The following is a 24,517-nucleotide window of genomic DNA, read 5'->3' on the forward strand; positions in this document are numbered from 1 at the left end:
ATAGAAACATTAATGATGAGAGAGAATCGTTGATCCGCTGCCTCCCGCATGCCTGCAACTCGAGCATGTGCCCTGACCAGGAATCGAGCCGTGACCTCTTGGTTCATAGGTCGACGCTCAACCACTGAGCCACACCGGCCGGGCAGGAATCTGAACTTTTTACAAAGCTTCCTGGTGACGCGTATGTCCTGCCAGCCTTGTAAACCACTGACCCTTATAATGGAGCCGTCTCCATACCCCTGTCATGCTGGGCAATGTGAGTCACAGGTAGGGGATGTCGAGGCCCCCCTGTCACTAGGCCCATATGCCTCTCTAGCACAATGCCTGCCACACAGTAGGTACTCAGTCCTCATTTGTTGAGCGGAACTTCGGGGCCCACTGACCGGGGGAGGCTTAGCTGGCAGTGCAGACCCAGGGCCTGAGTTCTGGGAGGCACAAGCCCGAGGAAGGAAGCTTGGTCATGCCCAGTGTCGGGGCTCCGGCCCAACCTTAAGTGCATTTGGGGGCAGCCAGGAACATTCAGGCCCAGGGAAGGGACCCTTTGCAGGGTTCTTTCTGGCTGAGGACAGAAGGATGTGATCATTAGGCAAAGCAAAGATGTTACTGACCCATAATCCCTTAAACCAGGAGGATTCAGGAGGGGCTTGGTTGCCTTGGCAACTGGGTAGTAGCCAGTGACAGGGCTGAGAGCATCCTCTGGAGATGGGCTGTGTCTGGTGCGTGGGTAAAGCTCAGAGGGGGTGCAGGGTGGCTGGACCACATGCCTTCCTGGCTGATGTGGGTGGGGGCCCTTGCGAGACTCCTTGGCCCCGGCCCCACTGCAGCCGAGGGAGTGTGAGCTGAGCAGGATGAGGGGGCGGCCACAGTGGGAGCTTATGAAACTGGCGGGGAGGAGGGACAGCCCCGGTCTGGCTTTTCAGGGCAGGACACAGAAGGAAGGGTCTGCAGGAAGCAGTGCACAAGTCCCCTCACTCTGAGGGCAAGAGGGCTGAGGAGCTGCAGGGAGAACCCCTCTGGCTGGGGAAGGGCCCCCCCCAAGAGCCAGCAGAGCGCTCCCCCCGCCACTGTTCTCTGTAGTGGACACCCTTCCCGCTTGGGGCTTCTCGGGGGACCTCTCTGTGTTTCCCCTGAGACCTTCAGCTGCTCCTGACCTCCCACATTTCAGCTGGAGAGATGGTGCTGGGCCAGCTCAGATGCACACACCTCCTCCCTCACTTTCCCCTCTCTTCTGTCTCCTGGGGACCCAGGACAAGCCAGCCAGGAACCTCCAGGTGTTGGTATGAGGATGAATGGGGTTTGGACCAGACTCTGTCGCGAGGGTATAAGTCGGCTGATACTTACTTAGCTTATAGGCATCAATCAATGAGGCTTACCAGCTGCTGACACATCCAAGCTCACACACAAATTTGTAAAGAGCTGCTGGCCCAAGGGCCATCGGTGCTGGTGCCCTCCCTGCCACTCAGCCTTCCTTCCAGAACTCTCTAGATCTCCAGCAGCTAAAAGGCTGGAGAGATGGTGTCCCACCCTGGTTATCTCGGATGCTCTGGGGACTCACCAGGGATTCCCTCTGGCCCTGGGGAGGCCTCCAGGACCCCCTTGGCATGTCACGCTGCTATTATGAGCAATACCGCACGGTTCTGATGGATCCTCATTGTGAGTATTTCCCAGGAGCAGGGAGTCCTGCGTGGACTCACAGGGAGGGAGAGGGTTAGGAGCTGGAACTTGTGAAGACTCAACCCTGGCTCCCAGTGCAGGGCCACAGAGCTTGACGGAAAGACCAAGACCCGCCATTCCCTGTTGCCTTGTTCTCATGGCTGGCTCTCCTCTCTTCTGCCTCAGGATCTGCTGCCTGGTCCGGGCTGATCATGAATAAGATGAAGAACTTTAAGCGCCGCTTCTCCCTGTCCGTGCCCCGCACCGAGACCATCGAGGAGTCCCTGACGGAGTTCGCAGAGCAGTTCAACCAGCTCCACAACCGGGACAATGAGGGTGAGGCCGCTCCCCCAAAGCCCCTTCCTAGCCCTCGACCACGCGGACCACACCCCACACCGTCACTGCTGGCCTTGGGGGAGGACCACACCCCACACCGGCACTGCTGGCCTTGGGGGAGGACAGAGGGAGGACGGGGACTTCCCTCCGGAGCAGAGGGGCAGGGAGGGGAGCTGATGCCTCTCCCTCTCAGATCTGCAGCTTGGTCCTCTTGGCAGAGACGCCCAGCCAGAGTCCAGCTCCTTCTCCCCCACAGACGGCGGGGAGGAGCCCAGGCCGCCGTCCCCCGGCATGCAGTACCGGCGGCAGAGCCAGCGCCGCTTCTCCATGGAGGTGAGGGCTCTGGGCCGTCCCGTGGGCCTGGCAGGACGCATCCACTCACGTGTGCCCAGGAGGGAGGTGGCCTTGGAGCCAGACTTCACGGGTTCAGATTCCAGCTCTGCCATTGATTAGCTCCGTGACCTTGAGCAAGTTTCTCAACCTCTGTGTACTGCAGTCACCTTGTGTTAAAACGGTCACCACGAAGATTAGATGAGCGAACGTATGCCAAGCGCTTGGAACGTTCCTGGTACATAGCAAGGGCCGACAGCTGGACTATTGTTCTTATGACCCAGGGACCCGAGTGTATGAAACATATGCGTCCAGAATCATAGTGTCCGCAGAAGCCTCAGTCCACAGGTGGGGACACTGGCCAGAGAGGGGACGGGGCCTCCAGAGGTCACGTAGCAACCAGGCTGGGTGTTCACGGAGGTCTCTGAGGACAGCGTTGAGGCAGCTGGGAGCCTGGGTCGCAGCCTGGGGCTTGGCCCCGCCTGAGTTGCTCTGCAGGGAACGCTGGGCCCAGGGTGCGAGGCAGGGATCTCACAGCGCCAGCTGCCCTGGAGCAATCACTGCCCACGTCTCATCCCGGCCACTGCAGGACATCAGTAAGAGGCTCTCTCTGCCCGTGGACATCCGCCTGCCCCAGGAATTCCTGCAGAAGCTGCAGCTGGAGAGCCCGGAGCTGCCCAAACCGCTCAGCCGCATGTCCCGCCGAGCATCCCTGGTGAGTCCCCAGAGCATCCAAGATAACCAGGGTGGGACACCATCTCCCAAACATGGACACGCACATGGTTTGGCCTATTTGGGCTGACTTTCTAGGGACGGTCCCGGGCCTCTGGCGCCACCTGCTGGTCATAGCGGATTCCTATAGAGACCTACATCCTTGGTCAGCTTTCACTCTATAGGTGGGTCCCATAGAGTGAAATCAACAGACCAGCTGGTACATGCTCTCCAGTCCTGGCTGCTATCATATTTCCTTGGGAGCATCTTCCTAAACACCGACTCTGGTTCCCGCTCTAGGAACCCACAGAATCAGACTCTGGGTGGTAGGGCCTGGGGTCTGTATTGTGAAGGGTTGGGTATCACTGAGCTAGAGGAAGTGTGCTGATGAGAGAGGCTACTGGGGTGGAGGGTTCTGAACTGGGCATTCGAGGTGCAGGGGAGGAAAAGACCGAGTTCCTGGAGCTAGTAGTCCGAACAGACAGAGATCGACAGGGGACGGTGTGCTGAGCCAGCCCCAGGTCTGCAGCCCGGGGCTCCACACCCTCCGCTGTCGGGAGGAGGGAACTCGACTCCCAAGGCCTTCCCCCTTTAGCACAGGGGTAGAGGGAAGAGGAGAAGAGGGAGGGTTGGTGGCCTCAGTTGTTCTCTCTTCCCAGTGGGGGTTCATGACCTTTCCTCCTGGGGAGGTGGAGCGGGGGAGGTGTGGTGTCGGGGCTGCTGGGGCCTTCAAGCTCACAGGACCCTATGTCTCTTCCTCTCAGTCAGATATCGGCTTTGGGAAACTGGAAACATACGTGAAACTGGACAAACTGGGGGAGGTAAGAGGCTGGGTCTGGTCTTCTCAGGGCAGCCAGCAGGATGGTTAGGAGTGACAGGGTCTTCCCCGCCCTCCCTGACCTGCCCCCTTGCTGCCCCTGCCCACAGGGGCACACGATCCTGGCTGGGCAGCTGGGCTCAGCCTTTGGCAGGTGCTGAGGGGCGTCCAGGTGCTGGAGGAGGGTGTGAGGATGGAGTGGCCCTTGGGCTCTGGGCAGGATCCAGTGTATTTTTTTCATGCTAGTATTTCTTGTCTGAGTTCGAATCCGAACTTGACCATATACTAGCTCTGTGGCCTTGGGTCTGTGCTGCGCCCCCTCTGTGCCTCGGGTTCTTCCTCTGTCAAATGGGGACCCTAACTGGTCTCCCTCACAGGGCTGTTGAGGGTTGAAGCGGTTACTGTGATAAGCTTGTGGATAGCTCTCGGGTGCCTGGCATGTAGCGAAGTGCTGTTAGCTGTTTCTGTGATTGCACCAGGCTTTATGTTCGAGGCTGCGGGTGGGCAAAGGGTTACAGAGAGGAGGAAGATGGCCCTTTCCCTGCAGAAACCCCGAGAGACCTACGCAAACAGCAGCAGCAGGAAGAACAAACGGGGTTATAATAGAGGGGCACTGGCCTGCCAGGGGCTGGGGGAGGACAGTTCACTCTGAGCGGGAGGAGTTCGGGATGCTTCACAGAGAGATGAAGGGAGAAGGGGGAAGGGCACTCCAACTGGAGCCACAGCCCCGGCAGGGGCAAAGGAAGGGGGCACTGGGCAGAGGACAGCAGCACCTGAGTGTTGCTGGGGCCGCGGGGTTCTTCTTCCCAGGGCACCTACGCCACGGTCTTCAAAGGGCGCAGCAAGCTGACGGAGAACCTTGTGGCCTTGAAGGAGATCCGGCTGGAGCACGAGGAGGGGGCGCCCTGCACTGCCATCCGAGAGGGTACAGCACCCCCGGGTCCTGAACTCCTGAGGGGTCCTGGGAGGAGTCTGGGGGTGAGGGTCATTGCAGGAGTGGGGTCATTGCAGGAAGAGGGGGTTTGAGGAGCAGGTGGGGTGCTGGGACCCAAGTGGCCTGTCCCCCCAGTGTCTCTACTGAAGAACCTGAAGCACGCCAATATTGTCACCCTGCATGACCTCATTCATACGGAGCGGTCCCTCACCCTGGTGTTTGAGTACCTGGTGAGTTGGGAGCTTCTTCCCCTTGTGGCAGTGAGGGGGTGTGTGTGTGGGGGAGATAGGGGATGTCCCAGGTCTTGTTCTAGAATCAGGTTCTCAGATGTTCCAGGCCTAGGGGCAGCTTGGAGCAGGGACCTGTCCCACTCCTGGGCTGGGCTTCGGCCTACACGGCGTGGGGGGTGGGGGGCGCGGTTTAAACTGGCGTCAGGACAGGGTGGGGCTGAGCAGCTCTGTGTTCCAGGACAGTGACCTGAAGCAGTATCTGGACCACTGTGGAAACCTCATGAGCATGCACAATGTCAAGGTGAGCACCTCTGGCAGGGACCCCGCCCTCAGGCCCCGTCTATCTCGGCACCCACCTGTTCTGAAGCCCAGTGTGGGAACTCACTCACCTCCAAGGGCCCTGGCTGCTGAGGCTGCTCAGAGCTTCAAATCAGGACGGAGGGAAGGGGCAGTGCCATTCAGAGCGGACCAGGAACTGTGCTGAGCACCTCAGCCCACCACACAGACACATACCCTCTGCCACCATCTAGCTGTTGATATACACCCTCCCCCACCCCGCCAGCATGAGTTTTCCCACCTGTCAGATGGGAGCATGAGTTACCTGGCAGGATGAAGGGAGGCTTCTGGGGCAGCTCAGAGGAATGAATGGCCTCTTCTGGTGTTTGTCAGAGAATCAAGCGCATACATCCCCACATGCTGGGCTTCCTGGCCTAGAACTGTCCATCTGCCCTCCCCCATCCTCCTGCCTCCCCCGTATACCTGTTGCACTTCCCTCTGGATGGGGTTCCCTGGGGTGGATGGAGCCCAGGAGTGATGCAGTGTGGGCAGGAGAACCAGTTGGATCTCCAGGTACCTCACCCTGCCCAGTCCCTGTCCCCATCCGAGGCCCAGCCATGGAACACGTTCCCCCCTTTCACTGCCCACCCCCACCCCGTTCTCTTCCCTCCCGCCCCAGATCTTCATGTTCCAGCTGCTCCGGGGCCTCGCCTACTGCCACCGCCGCAAGATCCTGCACCGGGACCTGAAACCCCAGAACCTGCTCATCAATGAGCGGGGGGAGCTGAAGCTGGCGGACTTTGGTGAGGACGGAAGCCCCAGGGCCGCCTGGAGTCTGATAGTCTCCTTAGGATGCGGGCGCCCTGGGGGAGGGGAGGCTGAGGCTCAGTGACACGTCTGTCCCTAGGACTGGCCCGGGCCAAGTCCGTGCCCACGAAGACGTACTCCAATGAGGTGGTGACCCTGTGGTACCGGCCCCCCGACGTGCTGCTGGGGTCCACAGAGTACTCTACCCCCATTGACATGTGGTGAGTGAGTGTCACAGGACCTGGGTGGGGGGACCTTCCACACCTCCAGACTCCCTTTTGCTGCCCCACGTGGCATCCTGGCGAACAGGATGCTAAAGGGTGAAGTCCGAACCACGTTGGGGTTCCCTGTCTCTGTGTAGACCCCTCTGAGCTGTGCTCCTGAAATATTTCCCTGGGGTCCCCTGGCTCACCGGAGGCCCCACAGTGAAGATGATTTGCCCAAGCATCCGTTCTACCGAACGTTTTGGAAAGAATATATTGTTTTAAACATTTACATGGATCTTATTTGTTATCGTATGAATTCAAAAGCTAAAACTAAAACACAGGCTTCCGATGATTGGCCACCGTGCCCTGTGCCCTGGGGGTGGGCAGGAGAGCGCATGTGTGACCTATCTCCTCGGCTGGGGAACAGGGTGTGGACAGGGTTTGAGACAACACAGCTTAAGGAGCTGTCAGGGGGTGCTGGCCGTGCAGACGCAACCCCTACAGAGTGAAAGGGGAGCGGGCAGCGCGTCCTAGAGCCCGGAGACACCCCCATAGAGGCTGTAGTGGGGGCTGGGCTGGGCCACCCACCTCAGCGCCAGGATGTACCAGAGCCCCCCGGGGCAGGGCATCGTGGGGGAGCAGCCGTCCCTGACGCGCCCCTGCCCATTGCTCCCCGCAGGGGCGTGGGCTGCATTCACTACGAGATGGCCACGGGGAGGCCCCTCTTCCCCGGCTCCACGGTGAAGGAGGAGCTGCACCTCATCTTTCGACTCCTCGGTCAGTCTCCTGCGCTCCCCCAATGTGACCACCAGGGGGCGACAGAACTCTGTCCAGCCCAATCACATAAAGGGCCTGGGAAGAGCCGCTGCGCCTGCTCACAGCAGGGCGAGGACCCAGTGGACTTGGCCATTTTCTGTCTCCTCCCTGACATTGCACCCCTCCAGGTCGCCCTTGTCCCTGGCCCCTCACCACGCCCTCCCACCCCTTTTTTGTCTCCTAGGGACCCCTACAGAAGAGACGTGGCCCGGAGTGATGGGCCAGCCTGAGTTCCGTGCCTACAACTTCCCCCGGTACCTCCCCCAGCCGCTCATCAGCCACGTTCCCAGGTAGCCTGCCTCCCCAGCCTCCTCTCCTGCTTGTGGTCCTGGCTGTCCCTCCTGGAGGTGCACACACCCCCTCCCCCCAGGCCAGGCCTGTGCCAGCTCCTTCCTCCTGCAGGTTGGACTCCGAAGGCATCCACCTCCTGACCAGCCTTCTCTTGGTGAGTGTGCCCGCCGCTGGGCCAGGAACGGGCAGCCAAAGACAGCTGCAGCCCATGACCCCACCCCGGCCCTGCACCCACCTCTGTGCTCACCTGCTCATACGTCAGGACTGTCCCTTCCCCGCCACGGCCCACCCCCACCCCCCAGGCCCAAGAGAAGCACGATTTCCCCTCGGACTTGGAGTGGGCGCACTCAGAACTGAAAGCCAATTCAAACTCACTGAGTGGCTGTGTAGCCGGGGCAAGCGGCGGAACTTCTCTGTGCTTCAGTGTCCTCCACGCAAAGTGGAATCGATCCTCCATGTGTATAAGATGGCCCCGAGGCCAAATCGAGATGCTGGAACGCACTTAATATGGGGCATGTCTTGAAGGAAGCACACGGAAGAGGGTGCTTGTTGGAATGATATGTTGCTGTTACTATTAACGTTGTGATCGCACTTGCTTTAGCGGCTGCATTTCTATCCCGAGAGGAGGTCACGCTCCCGAAGTCCCATTTCTAGTTTTTCTGCGGAGACTGCCTAGGGTTGGGCTGGAGCTGGGAGCTGGCAGTGGACCCCAGGGCCTCTCAGTTTAAACTCGGGCCCCTCCCACGTGGGCATCTAGCTTAGCTGAGGGGGACCACATCCCAAAGGGGTCCCTACAGCCCTCCAGCCAGGACCCAACCGGCCCCTGTGCTTTCAGTATGAATCGAAGAGCCGCATATCCGCAGAGGCAGCCCTGAACCACCCCTACTTCCGGTCTCTGGGGGAGCGTGTGCACCAGCTCCAAGACAGTGAGTGGTGGAGGGGGGGGTGTGGGGGCACCCCAGAACCAGGAAAGGGGGAAGCAGGTGTGGGCAGAAGAGCTGTAACGAAAAGGCCAGAGGCCCTCGGTCCAGCTGCACAGCCTTGAGCCCAGGGCTTCCCCTCCTTAGGTTTTCATTTGTGAGCAAAGGATCAGACAGTGGACCTGAGACTGCCTGAGGGGCACAGTCCTAACTGAAGGGGCTCCCAGCCAGGGGGCGCTCCCAGCTCCATGCACTCTGGGTGTGGGGCGCAGGCTCGCAGCACAGGGCCGGCTCCACTCAGCTCTCTCCCTGTCCTCCACTCCAGCTGCCTCCGTCTTCTCCCTGAAGGAGATCCAGCTCCAGAAGGACCCAGGCTGCCGGGGCCTGGCCTTCCAGCAGCCAGGTAGGGCCTTGCGCCCCTTACCCACCTCTCCCCGCTTAGTAGAGAAGACAGGACAGGCTGCTCCTCCCTCTTGGGGGACAGAGATGGGGCCCAGCAGCCCCTCTTGTGATGGGAAATCAGCATGGCCTCCTGGACGTTGGCCTCCCTTCCGGGGGCCTGTGGGGAGCAGGGAAGGACTGGTTTCCCTATCTCCAGCCCAGGCTTCCTCCTCTAGTGTCTCCCTCCCCCACCCCCACCGCCACCCCCACCCCCACCCAGACAGAACTGGCTGCCTCTCACAGCCCTGAAGACACATGCTCTCTGTGCATTCTCTGCACGCTCTGAGCTCTCCAACTAGCCTGCACCCTGGAGAGCTGTACTTGGTCTTGGAAACAGAAACAGCTGACGGCCTTGGAAGTGACAGGCACTTTCCATGCATTTTCTCATTTAATCCTGAAAACACCTGAAGTTGGTACTAGTAATGCTCCCCAGTCCATGAAACTGAGGCTGTGAAGAGGTTAAGTCTCAACTGCATGCAGCTCCTAAGTAGCAGAGACAGGATTTGAACCCAGGACTGACTGGCTCCCAAGTGTGTGTCCTTGTTCGCTCTACCCCCAGTTCTGGAGCACGCCCTTCCCTCCGGCCCGGCTGCCTCACTGCAGCCCCCTCTTCCCCTCTGTTCTCCAGGACGAGGGAAGAGCCGGCGGCAGAGCATCTTCTGAGCTGCGCCCACCCCACTGCGGCCGGAGGGAGACACGCTGAGCAGCTGCAGGCAGGGGGCTCATGCGGCCCTCGGAGGACGGAGGATTGAGGGTGAGGCCGACCCAGAAGACCTCTGGCAGCCCAGCTGGCCACAGCTGGGTCCTGACCTGCTCCCCACGTCTCCCCCGTGGCCTCGGCCCAGACACCAACCCCTCCATCACCTGCCCTGGGAGGAGGTGAGAGGCACGGAAGGACCTCGGAGGCTTTTCCATCCCAAAGCCCTTGGGCACCCACGTGGCACCCACGTGGGACCCACGGGGACAGGAGGATCCAGCCGCCGGGTTGAGCATGTGCCCTGGACATGCCTCCCCCAGGGCCGGCCTGTCTCACCAGTTTGGTAGATCCCCTTATGGGCCCCTCGTTCACCTTCTCCCCCTCTGAGAGCAGGAAGCGATGTGGCATCCTTTCTGGGTCCCTTGTGAGCCAAAGCCCCCGAGGGGCAGGTGCCCGCCGAGCAACAGGGGAAACAGTAGGCCTAACCCCACTCCATCACCCCACCTGTTCCCATTCCCCCGCCTCGTCAGAGGCCCCGTATGCTGCTGGATGCCCGCTGCGTCCGGAGGCCTGGCACCGCCCGCGGCACTCCTGCACCTCCGTCCCCCCCCCCCCCCCACCCCCGGTCTCCCTAGTCTGAAGGGGATTGATTGCCTTAAGTTGGTAGGCGGGGAGCAGGCACTGCCCTTGGAGCTCTGACCCGAGCTCCGACCTGCCCAGCCCAGCCTTTCCCGAGAGCAGCTCCTGCTGATCACACCCGAGTGCTGATAAGCCAGCCCGGGGCCAGGGTCCTGGGACAGCACCCAGATAGGCAGGGTCACCCCAGCACTGGTGCCAGGCTGGCCTTGGCTCCTTGGGACTGGCACAGCCTCCCCGTGCCCTCCTTCCCAGCCCCCGTGGCCCTGTCCTTGCTCCGCCCGATCCTGGCACTAGCCACCCGAAGGGTGGTCATGAGAAGGCCAGTCTGAGGTGGAGGAAGGTGGGGTGGGCAGCACAGGGGCTGGCAGTCTGAGGGGGTATGGGCCCCTGAAGAAGGCGCTCCCAGGACCCCTCCGGAGCATGCCTGCTGTGTCCCCAAGGGCACCTCAACGCGTGGCTGAACCTTGAATACCAAGGCCAAGGGGAGGCCAGTCCCGACCTTGCTATACCAGCCCCTCCCTGCCCCGCCTCCGCCTGAGGGGCCGCCCTGGAGGGTCTTTGCCTCCTGCAGGGCCCCCCACTCCTCCCCCACGGTACTGTGAATTGTGAATGTCCTGGGACTCAGCACAGAGACAGACGCCATATTTAATTCATGTACAGAAAGGAGCCGCAGTCTCTCGCAGAAAAGCTGAGTTTGACAGATTGATGCCAAAGACGGAGGCCTCTGGGCCTCGGGCGTGCGGGTGTGTGTGTGTGTGTGTGTATAAAGTGGAGAGAGCGTTTGGCTTGTGTGTCTCTCTGAATCCCCTGCGGCGGTAGGAGGATGCCCTGCGCCCTCCCTGCTGTATTCCCAACGCGGCTGTGTTTAGGGCCAGGTTGGTGCCTGTGGGCGCGGAGGAGGCCTGCGTCCAGCCTGGGCCCAGGCCGGTGCCTGAGGAGGGGGTCAGCCTGGGAGCCAAGAGGCAGGCCCGGGGAGGCTCTGCAGGTCTGGGTGCCGTAGCCAACCCTGTGCTCCCCCAACCAGATGGCTCCCTGACTTCTTGGGCGGGAGGACGATTCGAGAGGGTTGACGTGGGGAAGGGCCAAGGCCAGGGAAGCAACACCGAGGGTACAAACCTCAGTGACCGGGCCCAGCCGTGACTACCACCACCTTGGCTCCCTCTGCTGCCCCGTCGCCTCTGGCCTGGGGTCTGTCTGCGTCCTCTTTCACACACATCTTCCGAAGCTCTCAGCATCCTGCCCTGTTTTCCAATTCCTAGATTAGGTTTGTTCTTCCCAGGGCCACTGGGGGAATGTGAGACCCCCTCAGCCACGCCCCCGACCTCCCCTGTCAGGGGGGCTCAGCTCTGGCAAGAACTTTCCAGTGTGTGGGATGCTTTCCAGAGGAGGAAGCTGATGTGAGAGGTGCGGTGATGTCTCCGAGGCCCCGGAAGGAAGGAGTGGACCAGGGCTTGATTCTCCAGGTCACCAGCCTAGACCTCCTCATCCCTTTGTAGACAGCCAGTCATCAAACTGCAGGATGACTGTGTAGAGGCATCTCTTGATCTCCATTTATCCCCACTTTGCAGGGTTAAAAGACTTGTCTGGGGTCACACAGCAAATCAGAATCCCTGGTCTGCCTGCCACCCCAGCCCTTGGTCTTGAAAGATGGTAGGAGTGGAGAAGGGGGAGGTGTATACAGTGCAGAGCCCCAGGAACTAGGGAAACAGGAAGGGCCCCGGGGCAGACACTGCTTCACTGGAGCACCTGGCAAGACCACCACTGAGGCAGGCAGTGGCCCCACCAGGTCAGAGGCTCCTGCTCCTCTAAGAATCTTCCTGGGGGGAGGGGCAGCTGGTCCTGGTGCCACAACTTCAGGCCTTTTGTGAAGGCTCCTGGGACTCAGCTTCGGCCCTAGAAAGCCTGGGAGTTCCGCTGGACAGGCTCACACTCTGTAGTTGTTGGGGTTCAAAGGCTTTCAATGGAGAAACGATGGCTTCTGAGAAGGAGGCTGGGGGGACCAAGTGGCAGAATTGCTGGGGCTGACCCGGGTTCCCCGGTGACCAGACGGCCACAGCACAGGGCCTGTGGCCTGGCACCCTCTTTCCTGGGCACCCCGCCATCCTCTCCTGCCTCCCGATGGCTCTTACAAACAGGAGCTTGCCCCATTCTGCTGGGGTCTGGGCCCAAGCACCTTCAGGCAGCCATTTCCCCCTCCGCCTCCTGCCATCTGCTCCTGGGATGGTCAGGAATGCCCAGGGCTCCAACTGGTCGTCCCTTTCCTGTGCCCACAGCTGGGAGCCCTGCAGGGCCTGGCGGAAGGTCCTATTTGCAAGGGTGGCAGTGACACCAGGTCACATGCCAGACCCTGCCCCACATCAGCTCCCTGGAAGATGGGACCTGGGGCTGGCTCCCCTGCCCACCCTTCCCTTCCCATGGGTCCCCGTCACCCTCTTTCTACCGTCTGGTCTGGGCCCTGAGAACAGGGCCGCTGCCCAACAGGCCACCATTTCCTTTGTCCTGCTAGGCGACCTGGGCCAGCCGAGTGTCGGGCACTTGGCAGACCTCCTTCCTTCCTTCTGGAAGCAGCCCAGCCCCTTGGGCCCATCTTTGCCCCGTCCCCTGCCTCCAGTCTTGGCACCCACAGCACCCCATGAGCCCCTCTGTCTCCAGAGCAAATGATCAGCACCAGGAATTGATCCCAGCCATGCCCTGTGCATGACTCCACTCTCGCCTTCCAGAGGCACAGCCCTGCGGTGGAAATGGAATTTCTCAGAGCAGGTTCTCATCAAGCACCCACTGTGTGCCAGGCGCTGTGCTGGGCACCGAGGATGGGGCAGGAATAAAGACCACTATGTCGCTCTCACGGAGCTTAGAAAGGCACCATCCACATGCAGGCATGGCCCTTCGAGGGGTCAAATGTGACGAAGTGAAATGGAGCAGGGCCAGGGGAGATGGGATGGCACGGGGTAAGGGGGGAGCCATGTGGCTCCAAGGACAGCGAGTTCCATCATAGGCCCAGCAGGGAGCGTGTGTGAGGACAAGCAAGGAGGCAGCGAGGCCGGAGCACAGAGGGGGCAGAGTGGCAGGCGGCTGGCTCCCGCCTCCTGCGGACGGTGGTTCTGCAGGTCCACTGTGGGGTGGGGGCCCAGGAAGCACCGACAACCGCTCCAGCTCAGCCCCATTCACTCAGGGTTCCTGGCAGCAGGGCAGGTTTATAGTGGGTTTACAGCCCCCGCTGACCCTAATGGCAGGCAGGGGTGAGAACCACGCTGGTGGGGTCGTCAGGCAGCGGGGGCTCCAGACTTCTTTCTGAGAAGGGAAGCCACTGACCTCGTCTTTAATGGCGTGGAGAGGCTGACAGATGTCAGTCCCCACGAGGACAGTGCTGGGGGGGGCGGGGGGGAGGACACCCCGCCGCCCTACAGGCACTGGAGCGAAGGAAGGAGGGAGGCACTCTGCTCAGGGCTGTGCTGTGAGACCCATCGCTGGTGGGGGCTGAGGCTCTGGGTGAGGGGCCTTGCCTGGCCACACAAAGTGAGGGGGACTGTTAGGACTCAACCCCAGGTCTGCGGGCCTGGGCAGTGCCCTGCTCCCTGCCATTCCACCTGCCTCGGGAAGGTGTGGGCGGCCCACCGGGAGGCTCACCTCACTTGTTGGCTGGATTCCTGGGGACTGGGAGCAGACCCTCACCCTCCTACCAGCGGGGCTGACAGCAGCCAGTAGGCACCAGAGGGTTGGTCACGGTGCCCCCCCCACACTGTGCCCCCTGGCATCACCCAGCCCCCTCCTCTGGGCCATCCCACCATCCACCAACTCAAAGGGCAGCGTTGGGCACCGGAGGCCCTGCTTCCTGCTCAATGCGGTGCCCGGCGTCCTTTCCGAGGGTCAGTGCCAGCTTCAGTGACGGTATGCCAGCTCTCCTCAGACAGGATGGAGGGGGGAGGGCAGCGCTGATGGAACAGCCGATGCCCCCTGCCCCTGCCTTCCATGCTCATCTACCTTTCCTCCATCCCTCCCACCCGCCATCTCTCTTTCTACCTCTCTCTCCCTCTTTCCTACTGTTACCCCCCTTTTCCTGCCCCTCCCTCCCTTCCTCTTCGGAGTGGCCCCGAACAACCCCAAAACCGGAGACCAAGCCTCTCTCCTGGCCTTTTCCCTACGGACAAGATCGCAGCCTGTCCTCACGGTCCCCAGGCCTCACGTCCCAAGAGTTCTCTTGGGGTCAAGCAGCATTCCTTTCTCCTGATCCCTGTCCTGACCCTGGTCCATGTCCAGGGTGTCAACTCAAGGCCTGGGGTGCAGTGGCAGCGGCTGTGTGGCCTGGGGTTCAACGCGAGAGTGGCAGACCTGTGGCCCTGCCTTCCTGGATGCGGTCACCACTCCCCCTGCTCGAAGCTTCTCCCTGTCCCCCTGAGCCCTCCCTCCCTCATTCACTCATCCTTCGCCTGAGGCTTCCCCACTCCTCGCAGGCTCGGCCTCCCGCACCCGGCATACGTGACTCTGCCCTAGACCCTCCCTGCAGGAGCCCAGAGTCTCCGGTCCGTGAGGATGTGGTCTTTGCTTCTTCTCATGAGGTCTCGGTGACTTGGGGGAAAGGAAATTGTCCACAAGCCATTCTTTTAAAATTTACCGATTTTTTGAAAACAGTTTCAGACACAACACAAACGCTCTGTGCCATCCATGCCTTCCCAGGAGGAGGGTCCGGCCTGGTCCTGGGCTCCCAGGAGGAGTCTTGCACAGCCCGGCCCCAAAACACATGGACGTGGATTCAAATCCCAGCTCTTGCCAGCTGTGCCACCTCGGGCATGTGACTCACCCTCTCTGTGCCTCGGTTTCCTCCGCTTTAAAACGAAGATTTTAACACCCTTTTCACGAGGCTGTGAGGGTCCTGTCTCAGCGCTCAGTAAGTGGCAGCATTAACTTCTCCCTGCACGTGCACACCCCCTTCTCCGCCAGCAGAAATCCCAGCTCCGCTGCGGGTCCCAGTCCTGGCATTAAATGGGGTCATGCTTTTTCTTTTCTTGCTTTCTTCATCCTCCATCAGATCTTCGTTAGCAAGAATGTATTAAGCATATTCTAACTAAAAGGTCTGGCAAGACGTTAAGGGGATGACCTCAGGGCCCTAGCCGGGTTTGGCTTCATGGATAGAGCGTCAACCTGCGGACGAAAGGGTCCGGGTTGTGGGCTCGACCTCCCAGTGGGGAGCGTGCAGGAGGCAGCCAATCGGATTCTCTCTCATCATCAATGTTCCTATCTCTCTCTCCCTCTTCCTTCCTCTCTGAAATTAATAAAAATATCTTAAAAAAAAAAAAAAAGTAGAAGAAGATGACCTCAGGCCAGAGTTTTGTCTCCAGAGAGGTTTAAGTGTAGCTGGGGAGGGAAACACGGGGAGAGAATCTGCGGTGAAAAGCATGGGGCCACGGGTGTCACTCCAAGTGGATCCGCTGTCTTCTGGGATGGGGAGCACTCCGTCCCTAGGAGCACTCAAGCAGAGGCCGGGAGAGCCCTGGATGGGAACTCCAGGGGCTTGCATGCCACTGGGAGGCCTTACCAGGCTGTGGAAGAAGGGGCCTGTTTGAGATCAGCCAGATCTGCACCTGGTCTGACACTATTCCTCAGGGCTTCCGTTGCCCAGAGGACAGCGGGAGAGAAGTGCTCCTCAGAGAAGCAGAGAGGAATGTGGCCTCTGGGCTGGCAAACGCCTTCCCTCTGATTCCAGAATGTGGGCTGGCAAACACCTTGCATCTTCCCACTCTGGCTGCTCACCTGGAGGCCAGGCTACCCTGGCCTTTGAAGACCTGGGACTGACTCTAGGGTTAGGAATAAACTCACCTGGGATTCCTAAAGCTGGAGCTGATGAGGGAGGGAGGGCTACCTCGGGGAAGAGGGGATGGGCCCAAAGCTTGGCAATGGAATTGGCTGCCCAGCTTCCTGGTACCAGAGGAGGGTGGGGACTGGGATCTGCAAGCAATGGAGGCAGTGCCGTGCGGGGTCAAGAGCACAGCTCTAGTGCCAGGCTGCCTCGGCTTGAATCCTGGCTCCACCACCTCCTAGTTATGGGACACATGCCTCAGTTTCCCCTTCTGTAATTGGAAGTGATCATAGAATGAGCATGGAGATTGAGTTAACACATGGAAAGCTTCCAGAATCTACTGGCAACATAGAAAGCACCACATAGGTGTTGGCTGTTAGGTCATCCGTCCCCGGGTGGAAGCAGGCCTCACTCACTAGAGGGAAAAGAGTTGTAGGGGGCACAGGAGTGAACGCAACCCCTTCTGCCCGGCCGGTGTGGCTCAGTGGCTGACTGTCGACCTATGAACCAGGAGGTCATGGTTCAATCCCAGGTCAGGGCACATGCCTGGGTTGCGGGTGGATCCCCAGTAGGGGGCGTGTAGGAGGCAGCCCATCAATGATTCTCTCTCATCACTGATGTTTCCATCTCTCTCTCCCTCTCCCTTCCTCTCTGAAATCCATAACAATATATTTTAAAAACCAACCTTGTCTCTGTGGGGACCACCCATCCTCCCACACTGCCACGAATTGTGAAGCCCCTCATCCTAACAGATGTATGTGTTAGGCAAAGTGCTGTGACCCTGACAAACATTATCTAAATTTAGGGGGAAAATGTAATTTAACAAACATTTAAAAAAATCTCCTTGCCCCTAACCACTCTGTGAAACACTAAAGATTCAGAAGTAAGTCAACAGTGCTCTCTGCTCAAGGAACTCACAGTCCGCTCGGGGACAGAGAAGTCAACTGCAGAAATAATAACAATAATGGCTTCAAAGTGGGCTCTGGTACCCGCATTTCCCAGATGCTCAGCAATAATCCCAGAGGGTGTGCGCAGCTGAACCCAGGGCTGGCTCCCCTCCGCCTACCTCCACCTCCCGTGCCCTTCCTCAGCTTCTGCAGTACCAGTCTCAACCAGCCTCAGAAAGTGACTTGGACCTCCACCCTCTTGGCTCAGTTCTAAGTTCTGAATGAAACGAATCAGCATCAAAATGAGACATCTGATACCTTAGGAACCTTCCCCAATCCCTCCCTTCTCTTTCCCTGTCTCTTTATTTTTAACATATATTTTTATTTATTTCAGAGAGGAAGGGAGAGGGAGAGAGAGCTAGAAACATCAATGATGAGAGAGAATCATCAATTGGCTGCCTCCTGCACGCCTCACACTGGAGATCGAGCCCGCAACCCAGGCATGTGCTCTGACCGGGAATCAAACCGTGACCTCCTAGATCAGTGGTTGGCAAACTGCGGCTTGCGAGCCACATGCGGCTCGTGAGCCACGGTTTGCCGCTCTGTTGACTAATGAGTTTGCCGACCACTGACCTAGACTCTCGATTCTAATAATTACAGGCTGTTGTTGTTCCTTGTGATTAAGCTCTTATCCCAAACTCATTAGTCAACAGAGCCGCAGTTTGCCGACCACTGTCCTAGATCATAGGTCAATGCTCAACCACTGAGCCACGCCGGCCGGGCACACTCCAGCCTCTTTAGCTGTGAGTGCCCATTTACAGTCAGTCACATGGTCTTATTTCTAGGCGTTTCCAAACTACACCTCCCCAGCCCATATCTTCCCCCAAGAATACTCAGAAGAATGTGGCCCCCAAGCTGCAAAGGATTTCAAGACCCCTCATTGACTGTTCCACTATCATCCCTAAGGGGCGATCCCCGCTAGCAAGGTGCCCATGGCCTTGTGCCCAGCCCTGACCGCCTCTCTCTCCAGCTCAGGGTCTGACCACCGCTGCACACTCTGCACGCTTCCACCAGACCCAGGACCCGCCTCTCCCTGAAGGCGCCTCCTCCCTCAAGCCGTTGCACCTCCACCTGTCCACGTTCCCTCCACCTGGACTTCCCTCTTGGTGATCAAGTAATTCCTTTGTCATTATTAAGACTCTGGCTCAGTCAGGCTCACTGTCCTTGGGCAGGTGCTGTCCCCTTGCTGGGACTCAGTGCTGCTGTCCCTGTAATGAAGGGGGCAGCAGATGACCTCTGAGTGTCCCCCCTGCTCCCAGTTTGACATCACCCTATCTGTTCCCACTTTAGTGTTTTGTAGGAACCATTTCTTTCTCTTCTTTCAAGCATGCCTCAAACTCTCCTCCTCCAAGAAGCCTTCCTTGGTCAACTGCGTGCACACTTTATTGGCTGGTTCTGTTGGCACCAAGTGGGCCTACACCAATGCTGATGCAAGGGGTTCATGGAGGTCTTAGACTCTCATAACCTCCATCGTCCAAAAGGCCACCCAGATATACAGGTCCTAAGTGAAAACAGAGGGTTTAGTAAGGAAATCTGAGTTCTAGGTCAGACCTCTACCCCGCCCCACCCCCACGCCCCCCCGCAGCCCTACACTCAAGCCCTACGATCTAGAAATTCTAAGCGTCTGTAGTCTACACTCGAGCTTTGCAGTATCTACTAGGTCTCTTTCTTGTGTTTAGGCTGTAAATGGCCTGGGTTGAAGAGTGCCTCTTGCGTGTGATCTCCCCCAGGTGGGCCACCCCACCCCCGATTGCTTTGTTAGTAGCAACACCAGTTGGTGATCAAGTAATTCCTCTGTCGTTATTAAGACTCTTCTCTGTAGACAACCTGTGAGATGGAGCGGGCCTTATCCATGGACACGGGAGCGGAGGCCCCAGGAGACTGAACACCTTGCCCTGGTCAGTTAAGTGGTAACGCCAGGCATCCCACCACACCGCCTACCTGCCACACTGCCCTCTGAACTGCTGTTTGCCAGCTCAGGTTTTACTTCGCTCCGGTGACAGGCTGTGGAGCAGAGGCCGGGGCTGGCAGGGGAGCCAGAATAAGCAGATCTGACTTCTAATCTGACTCGCCCAGCTGGTTCAGAGTGCAGCCACGATGGGGAAGTTGGTCGCGCTCCCACTCCTCCCCTTCCCCTGGTCCACAGCTGCTTCCCCCACCCCACCCCCTCCCTCGCTCTGGGAGTCTCGGGTGGGGTCCCAGGAGGATGTGAGCCCATGGATGGGTGGGATGTTTTTCTGCTCAGCATTGTTCTGCCCTGCCCATGGTGCGGCTGAGAGCTGGGCGTCACCAGGCGGCCTGGCAGGCTCTCAGCGGGGCTGGGAACATTTCCGGAGGGAACTGACCCGTTATGAATGGCTGAAGCTTTTCAACAGCTCTGGCATTCCCAACCAGCCCGACTGGGGGAGCCCAGGACAGGAAGCGCTTGGAGGCTCCCCACTGCTGCAGCAGCTACCAGGGACCTTGGCAGACCTGCGCTTGCCAAGGGGGCCTGGCCCTTCAGCATGAGGGTTTGGGAATGTAAAGTGGAGGGGAAGTGGGGGCAGGAGTGGGAAAGGGCTGGTGGATGCAGGGTTTGGGTTGGGGGCATTGAGCCCAAATTGAATGGTATTTTGTTTACAACATCTAACCACAACTTGAGATGGCTCGCCCCTGAGGATGGGAAGGAACCTGGTCTTGAAAAGCTTCCTTCCGCTCCCCGGAGGAATGCAAGTTCAGAATTATTTTTTTAAAATATATTTTATTGATATTTTACAGAGAGGAAGGGAGAGGGATAGAGAGCTAGAAACATCGATGAGAGGGAAACATCGATCAGCTGCACACCTCCCACTGGGGATGTGCCCGCAACCAAGGTACATGCCCTTGACCGGAATCGAACCTGGGACCCTTCAGTCCGCAGGCCGACGCTCTATCCACTGAGCAAAACCAGTTTTGGCAGGTCAGAATTATTTTAAAGCAGCCCATTGTTTGCCGTGGGTGAGTAATGCTCCATGTCCTAATGCCCTCCCGGCGAAGGCATGAACTGCGCCTCCCTCTTGGTACCCTGCGCTGGGTGTGCCCACACAGGGCTTCCTGGGTGCCATGTGCATTGGTTTGCTCCTGATTTAACTTAATCCTCACAGCAACACCAACAGGCATGGTGCCTCATTTCTTACAGATGAAGAAACGGAGCCTCCAGACCACACAGCCCATTTCGAGGCAGATCTGGGATCGGAACCCAGGCCTGTGACACTCCATGTTGCCCAGCAGGGTTTCTCAGGCGTTCACATGCAATCAGCATTGCCTGGGGTGCTGGCTCAGAATGTGGACTCTGTGTAAAACAAAGGTGTGATACCCGTGTCCACGTCCTTAGCACGGGGAAAGCACTCAGAACTGCCTGGCACATACTAGATGCTCGGGAAACAGCCATGCTGCTTTTTGGTGGAAGGACTTTGAACTTGGGGAGATGTTTTTGTAGTCTAGACTTCATAGGTCTGCCGGGGTCCATCCAGGGCCGTGCGCCCACCACATCCAAGGTGAGCTCTGGCTGCCCTCACCGGCAGGTGCTGTCAATGGAGCTCAGTGGCCAACTTCCGGCCGGGGTTTATCCTCTGGGTAAATCTCCTGCAGTGGTCGGCAAACTCATTAGTCAACAGAGCCAAATATCAACAGTACAATGATTGAAATTTCTTTTGAGAGCCAAATTTTTTAAACTTAAACTTCTTCTAACGCCACTTCTTCAAAATAGACTGTCCCAGGCCGTGGTATTTTGTGGAAGAGCCACACTCAAGGGGCCAAAGAGTCGCATGTGGCTCGCGAGCCGCAGTTTGCCGACCATGGTCCTTGAGAATAAGGATAAGGATGAGTGCCTCAGCAGCCAAATTGAGGGGGGAGGCGGGGGGGTACTGTGAATACCTCCTAAGCCAGGGCCCAGATGGACAGGAAAGGAATGTGACATCTGCTCCTCTCTGCCTTTGCCTTTATGGCTTCCACGTGAGCTGGGGGTAGGGCTTGGTGAGAGGAGGGTGGGTAGCTGTGAGCCCCTAGGTCTCTGCCCTGAGAAACTGGGAAGGAGTGGGGTTCTGGGGGAGCTCTGCCTTCTGCAGGAATCTGCCAGAAGGCACAGACTCAGCCCTCCAGGGGAGGGAGGTGGGTGGTGGAGTCTGCTTTAGTCCCTCCTCCTGCCCCCTCTCCTCCCTTTCTGGCTACTTTCCCTCTGGGTATTAGCAGGCTATCCCTCTCCACTGAAAGGGGAGTTGGGGGAAGGGGGTTGTGAAAGTCTCTGAGGAAAATGTCACCTCATCTCCCAGCCCCACTTGCTCCAACAGACATGAGGGAAGGACCCCTTCTCCCCCTCTTCTCCCTCCAGCAGACCAGCCATCCTGGGAGAGCCCTTTCCGCTCAAGCTGGACTGCTGGGGTTGGTCCAGACAGGTACTGGTTTGGAAGATGCAGTCGCCTGAAGATGCTGCCAGGTAGAGGCCTGCCAGGAGGGAAGCAGGCCTGCAGCCAGGGCAGGCAGAACACCAAGATCACACCCCAGGAGCTCGAACAAACAGAAAGGGGACACCGAGTGAAGTGAGGCCTGCCGCCAGCAGCAGCTCGGTTAGCACCTCCAACTCGCAGTGGGGGAGGAAGCAGCAAGAGGTTGCTGGGCCACACATTCCCAGCCTTCATCCCGAGTCAGGGCCTGGGCCACCCCTGAGAACTCAGTGACTCCTGAGACAAGGGCCACACATCTGAGGCATCCCATCCAGAGGAGACAGGTGTCACCTGGGCCCAAGGAGGGAGCCACCGATTCTATCTGGGAGGGACATTTGAGCCGGGCAGTGAAGGCCGGGTCACATTTCTGCAGGTCAGTGGAGAGCAGCCAGCAGGAGGCCTGTTCAGGGGTCACAGGCCCTCCTGTGGGGGGCCATGGGGGATGATGGGAGAGGATGGACATGCAGACAGGGGCCTTGACAGGCACACGGATGGGACTGAGCTTTCCCCTGGAGATGGCGAGAGGAGGTAGGTAGCATATATGCTTTCTTCCTGATTATCAGAAGCAGCATGTCCTTATCCTAACCACTCGGGGGAGAAACGGAGAAAGGATAAAAAAGAAACTTAAAACCACTCATATGCCAACTACCCAGAAATAACCACTGTTAACATTTTGCTGTTTCCCTTTCAGATCCTTTTTTATAAAGAGACCTTTAAAAAGAGTATATATGTAGGATAAATGCAATAAGGAATACATAGGCATAGCAAAATGCATCTCCAATATTAAAAGGTTATGTTATATTAGAGCATATGAATTCAGAGAATCTACAGAGTAACATACAAGTTATTTCACAGGGCTGGACAAAAGTAGCTTTGCAGTTGTGAGTAGTACCTGAAACAGTTTATTCTTGTGCCATTATTTATTAATTATTGTATTACTTATTTGTATTACAACTGTGAACCTACTTTTTCCCAACCCTGAATAATAACTTAGCACAATATATGTGCTTTCTTAACAAACAACACTGAGATGCTACACAGGGAGAGTTTGAAATTTTATTTACTTATTTTTTAAATATATTTTATTGATTTTTTTACAGAGAGGAAGCGGGAGAGATAGAGCGTTAGAAACATCAATGAGGAGAAACCAAGATGGTGGCATAGGTAAACACTTAAACTGCTGCTTCACACAATAATTTCAAAACTACAACTAAAAGACAAAACGGACATCATCCAGAACCACAGGAAGGCTGGCTGAGTGGAAATTCTACAACTAGAAGGAAAGCGAAAAGCACACTGAGACTCAGAGGAGCTGCAGAAGGCAGAGGTACCGAGGTGCGCACATAGAGAGGGCTGGCAACTGAGTACGCGGCTGGCTTTCTCAATCGGGAGGGAGACAAAAGCTCCTGACGGCTCTGAACTCCAGTTCCGGGCAAAACTCTGGGGACCCAGACTCATACGGGGAGAAACTGGACAGTCAGGAAAGAGAAAAGCACCCTGAGACTCAGAGGAACTGCGGAAGGCAGAGGTACTGAGGCGCGTGTGCGCGCGCGCGGAGAGGGCTGGCAACTGAGTACGCGGCTGGCTTTCTCAACTGGGAGGGAGATAAAAGCTCCTGACAGCTCTGAACTCCAGTTCTGGGTGAGACTCTGGGGACCCAGACTCATTTGGGGAGAAACTAGACTGTCTGGCAGCGGGCAAAACTCGAGGGTGGCTTTCTCTCAGAGGTGCTTGCAGTGATTTCCGCGGGACATTGAGACCCAGGGGCCTTTTAGGGCAGGGCTGTTGGGAAGCCATTGCTGTCTGCTCCACCCTGAGACTCCACCCCATCCAAGCTGAGCACAGAGGCTTTTGCAAGTCTTGTCTCATAAGGGTGTCTCCAGCACAGAAGTTCTCCCAGCATAGACACAGCTGATCCTCACAGCCAATTGGCCTGGAGGTCAAATCCTCCCAGTGATACCAACAACAATCAAGGCTTAACTACAACAAGACTGTGCACACAGCCCACAAAGGGGTGCACCAAGAGTGTCCACCTCAGGTAACTGGGGAGGCTGAGCCACTGGGCCCTATAGGACACCTAGCACACAAAACCACTCTATCAACTCAGAGAAGCAGCCAAAATGTGGAGACAAAGAAAAGGTCACAAATGAAAGAAATGGAGGAAAGCAAACAACTGAACATAGAGTTCAAAACCACAGTTATAAGGTTTTTTAAGAATTTTCTAGAAAAGGCCGATAAATTTAGTAAGACCCTCGAGGATATGAAAAGGACCAACTAGAAATTAAGCATACACTGACTGAAATAAAAAATAATATACAGAGATCCAACAGCAGACTAGAGGATTGCAAGAATCAAGTCAAAGATTTGAAATACAAAGAAGCAAAAAGCACCCAACCGGAAAAGAAAAAAGAAAAAATAATCCAAAAATATGAAGATAGTGTAAGGAGCCTCTGGGACAACCTCAAGCATACCAACATCCGAATTATGGGGGTGCCAGAAGAAGAGAGAGAGCATAATTAAAATGCCAAGAGCAAAAGACAAAGAGAAAATATTAAAAGCAGCAAGAGAAAAAGTTACCTACAAGGGAGCACCCATACGACTGTCAGCTGATGTCTCAACAGAAACTATGCAGGCCAGATGGGAGTGGCAAGAAATATTCAAAGTGATGAATAGCAAGAACCTACAACCAAGATTACTCTACCCAGCAAAGCTATCATTCAGAATTGAAGGTCAGATAAAGAGCTTCACAGATAAGAAAAAGCTAAAGGAGTTCATCACCACCAAACCAGTATTATATGAAATGCTGAAAGGTACTCTTTAAGAAGAGGAAGAAGAAAAAGGTAAAACAATAAAGATTTATTTAAAAAAGAAAAAAAGAAACATCAATGAGAGAGAAACATTGATCAGCTGCCTCTTGCACACCTCCTACTGGGGATGTGCCCGCAACCAAGGTACATGCCCTTAACCAGAATCAAACCTGGGACCCTTGAGTCTACAGGCTGACACTCTATCCACTGAGCCAAACCGGTCAGGGCTTATTTACTTATTTTTAATAGACAACACATTCGTGCACTCCATAATTCGAAAGGCTCAGGAGTGCATATAGTGGAAATACCTCACACCACCTAGTTTGCCTCCTTGATATTGCTGTAACATTCTGGGAATTTAATGAATAGCCAAGAAGATAAACACATTATTTTCTCCCCCTTTGC

At 57.1% G+C, this 24,517-nt stretch overlaps 1 protein-coding gene across 6 annotated transcripts in view; it reads left to right on the plus strand.

Annotated features, from left to right (window-relative positions):
• The window catches only part of CDK18 (cyclin dependent kinase 18), a 40,304-nt gene that overhangs the window by 13,256 nt on the left and 2,531 nt on the right, over positions 1-24,517 (plus strand). For 3 of the 6 annotated variants that reach the window (XM_080648909.1, XM_080648907.1, XM_080648910.1), the window contains 15 exons: positions 1,840-1,989; positions 2,183-2,322; positions 2,909-3,034; positions 3,795-3,851; positions 4,658-4,772; positions 4,917-5,011; positions 5,250-5,312; positions 5,967-6,090; positions 6,195-6,315; positions 6,980-7,077; positions 7,301-7,406; positions 7,519-7,561; positions 8,243-8,333; positions 8,653-8,730; positions 9,397-11,267. In XM_080648909.1, coding sequence (XP_080505035.1) covers positions 1,866-1,989; positions 2,183-2,322; positions 2,909-3,034; positions 3,795-3,851; positions 4,658-4,772; positions 4,917-5,011; positions 5,250-5,312; positions 5,967-6,090; positions 6,195-6,315; positions 6,980-7,077; positions 7,301-7,406; positions 7,519-7,561; positions 8,243-8,333; positions 8,653-8,730; positions 9,397-9,431 — 1,416 coding nt within the window. In that variant the 5' untranslated portion in view covers positions 1,840-1,865 and the 3' untranslated portion in view covers positions 9,432-11,267. Of the gene's footprint in view, positions 1-1,839; positions 1,990-2,182; positions 2,323-2,908; positions 3,035-3,794; positions 3,852-4,657; positions 4,773-4,916; positions 5,012-5,249; positions 5,313-5,966; positions 6,091-6,194; positions 6,316-6,979; positions 7,078-7,300; positions 7,407-7,518; positions 7,562-8,242; positions 8,334-8,652; positions 8,731-9,396; positions 11,268-22,405; positions 24,146-24,517 lie in introns of those variants that run through there. The other 3 variants (XR_013959473.1, XR_013959474.1, XM_080648908.1) reach the window with 2 other exon arrangements.

The sequence above is a fragment of the Plecotus auritus genome (genome assembly GCF_963455305.1).
Source record: "Plecotus auritus genome assembly, chromosome: 12".
Classification (NCBI taxonomy): domain Eukaryota; kingdom Metazoa; phylum Chordata; class Mammalia; order Chiroptera; family Vespertilionidae; genus Plecotus; species Plecotus auritus.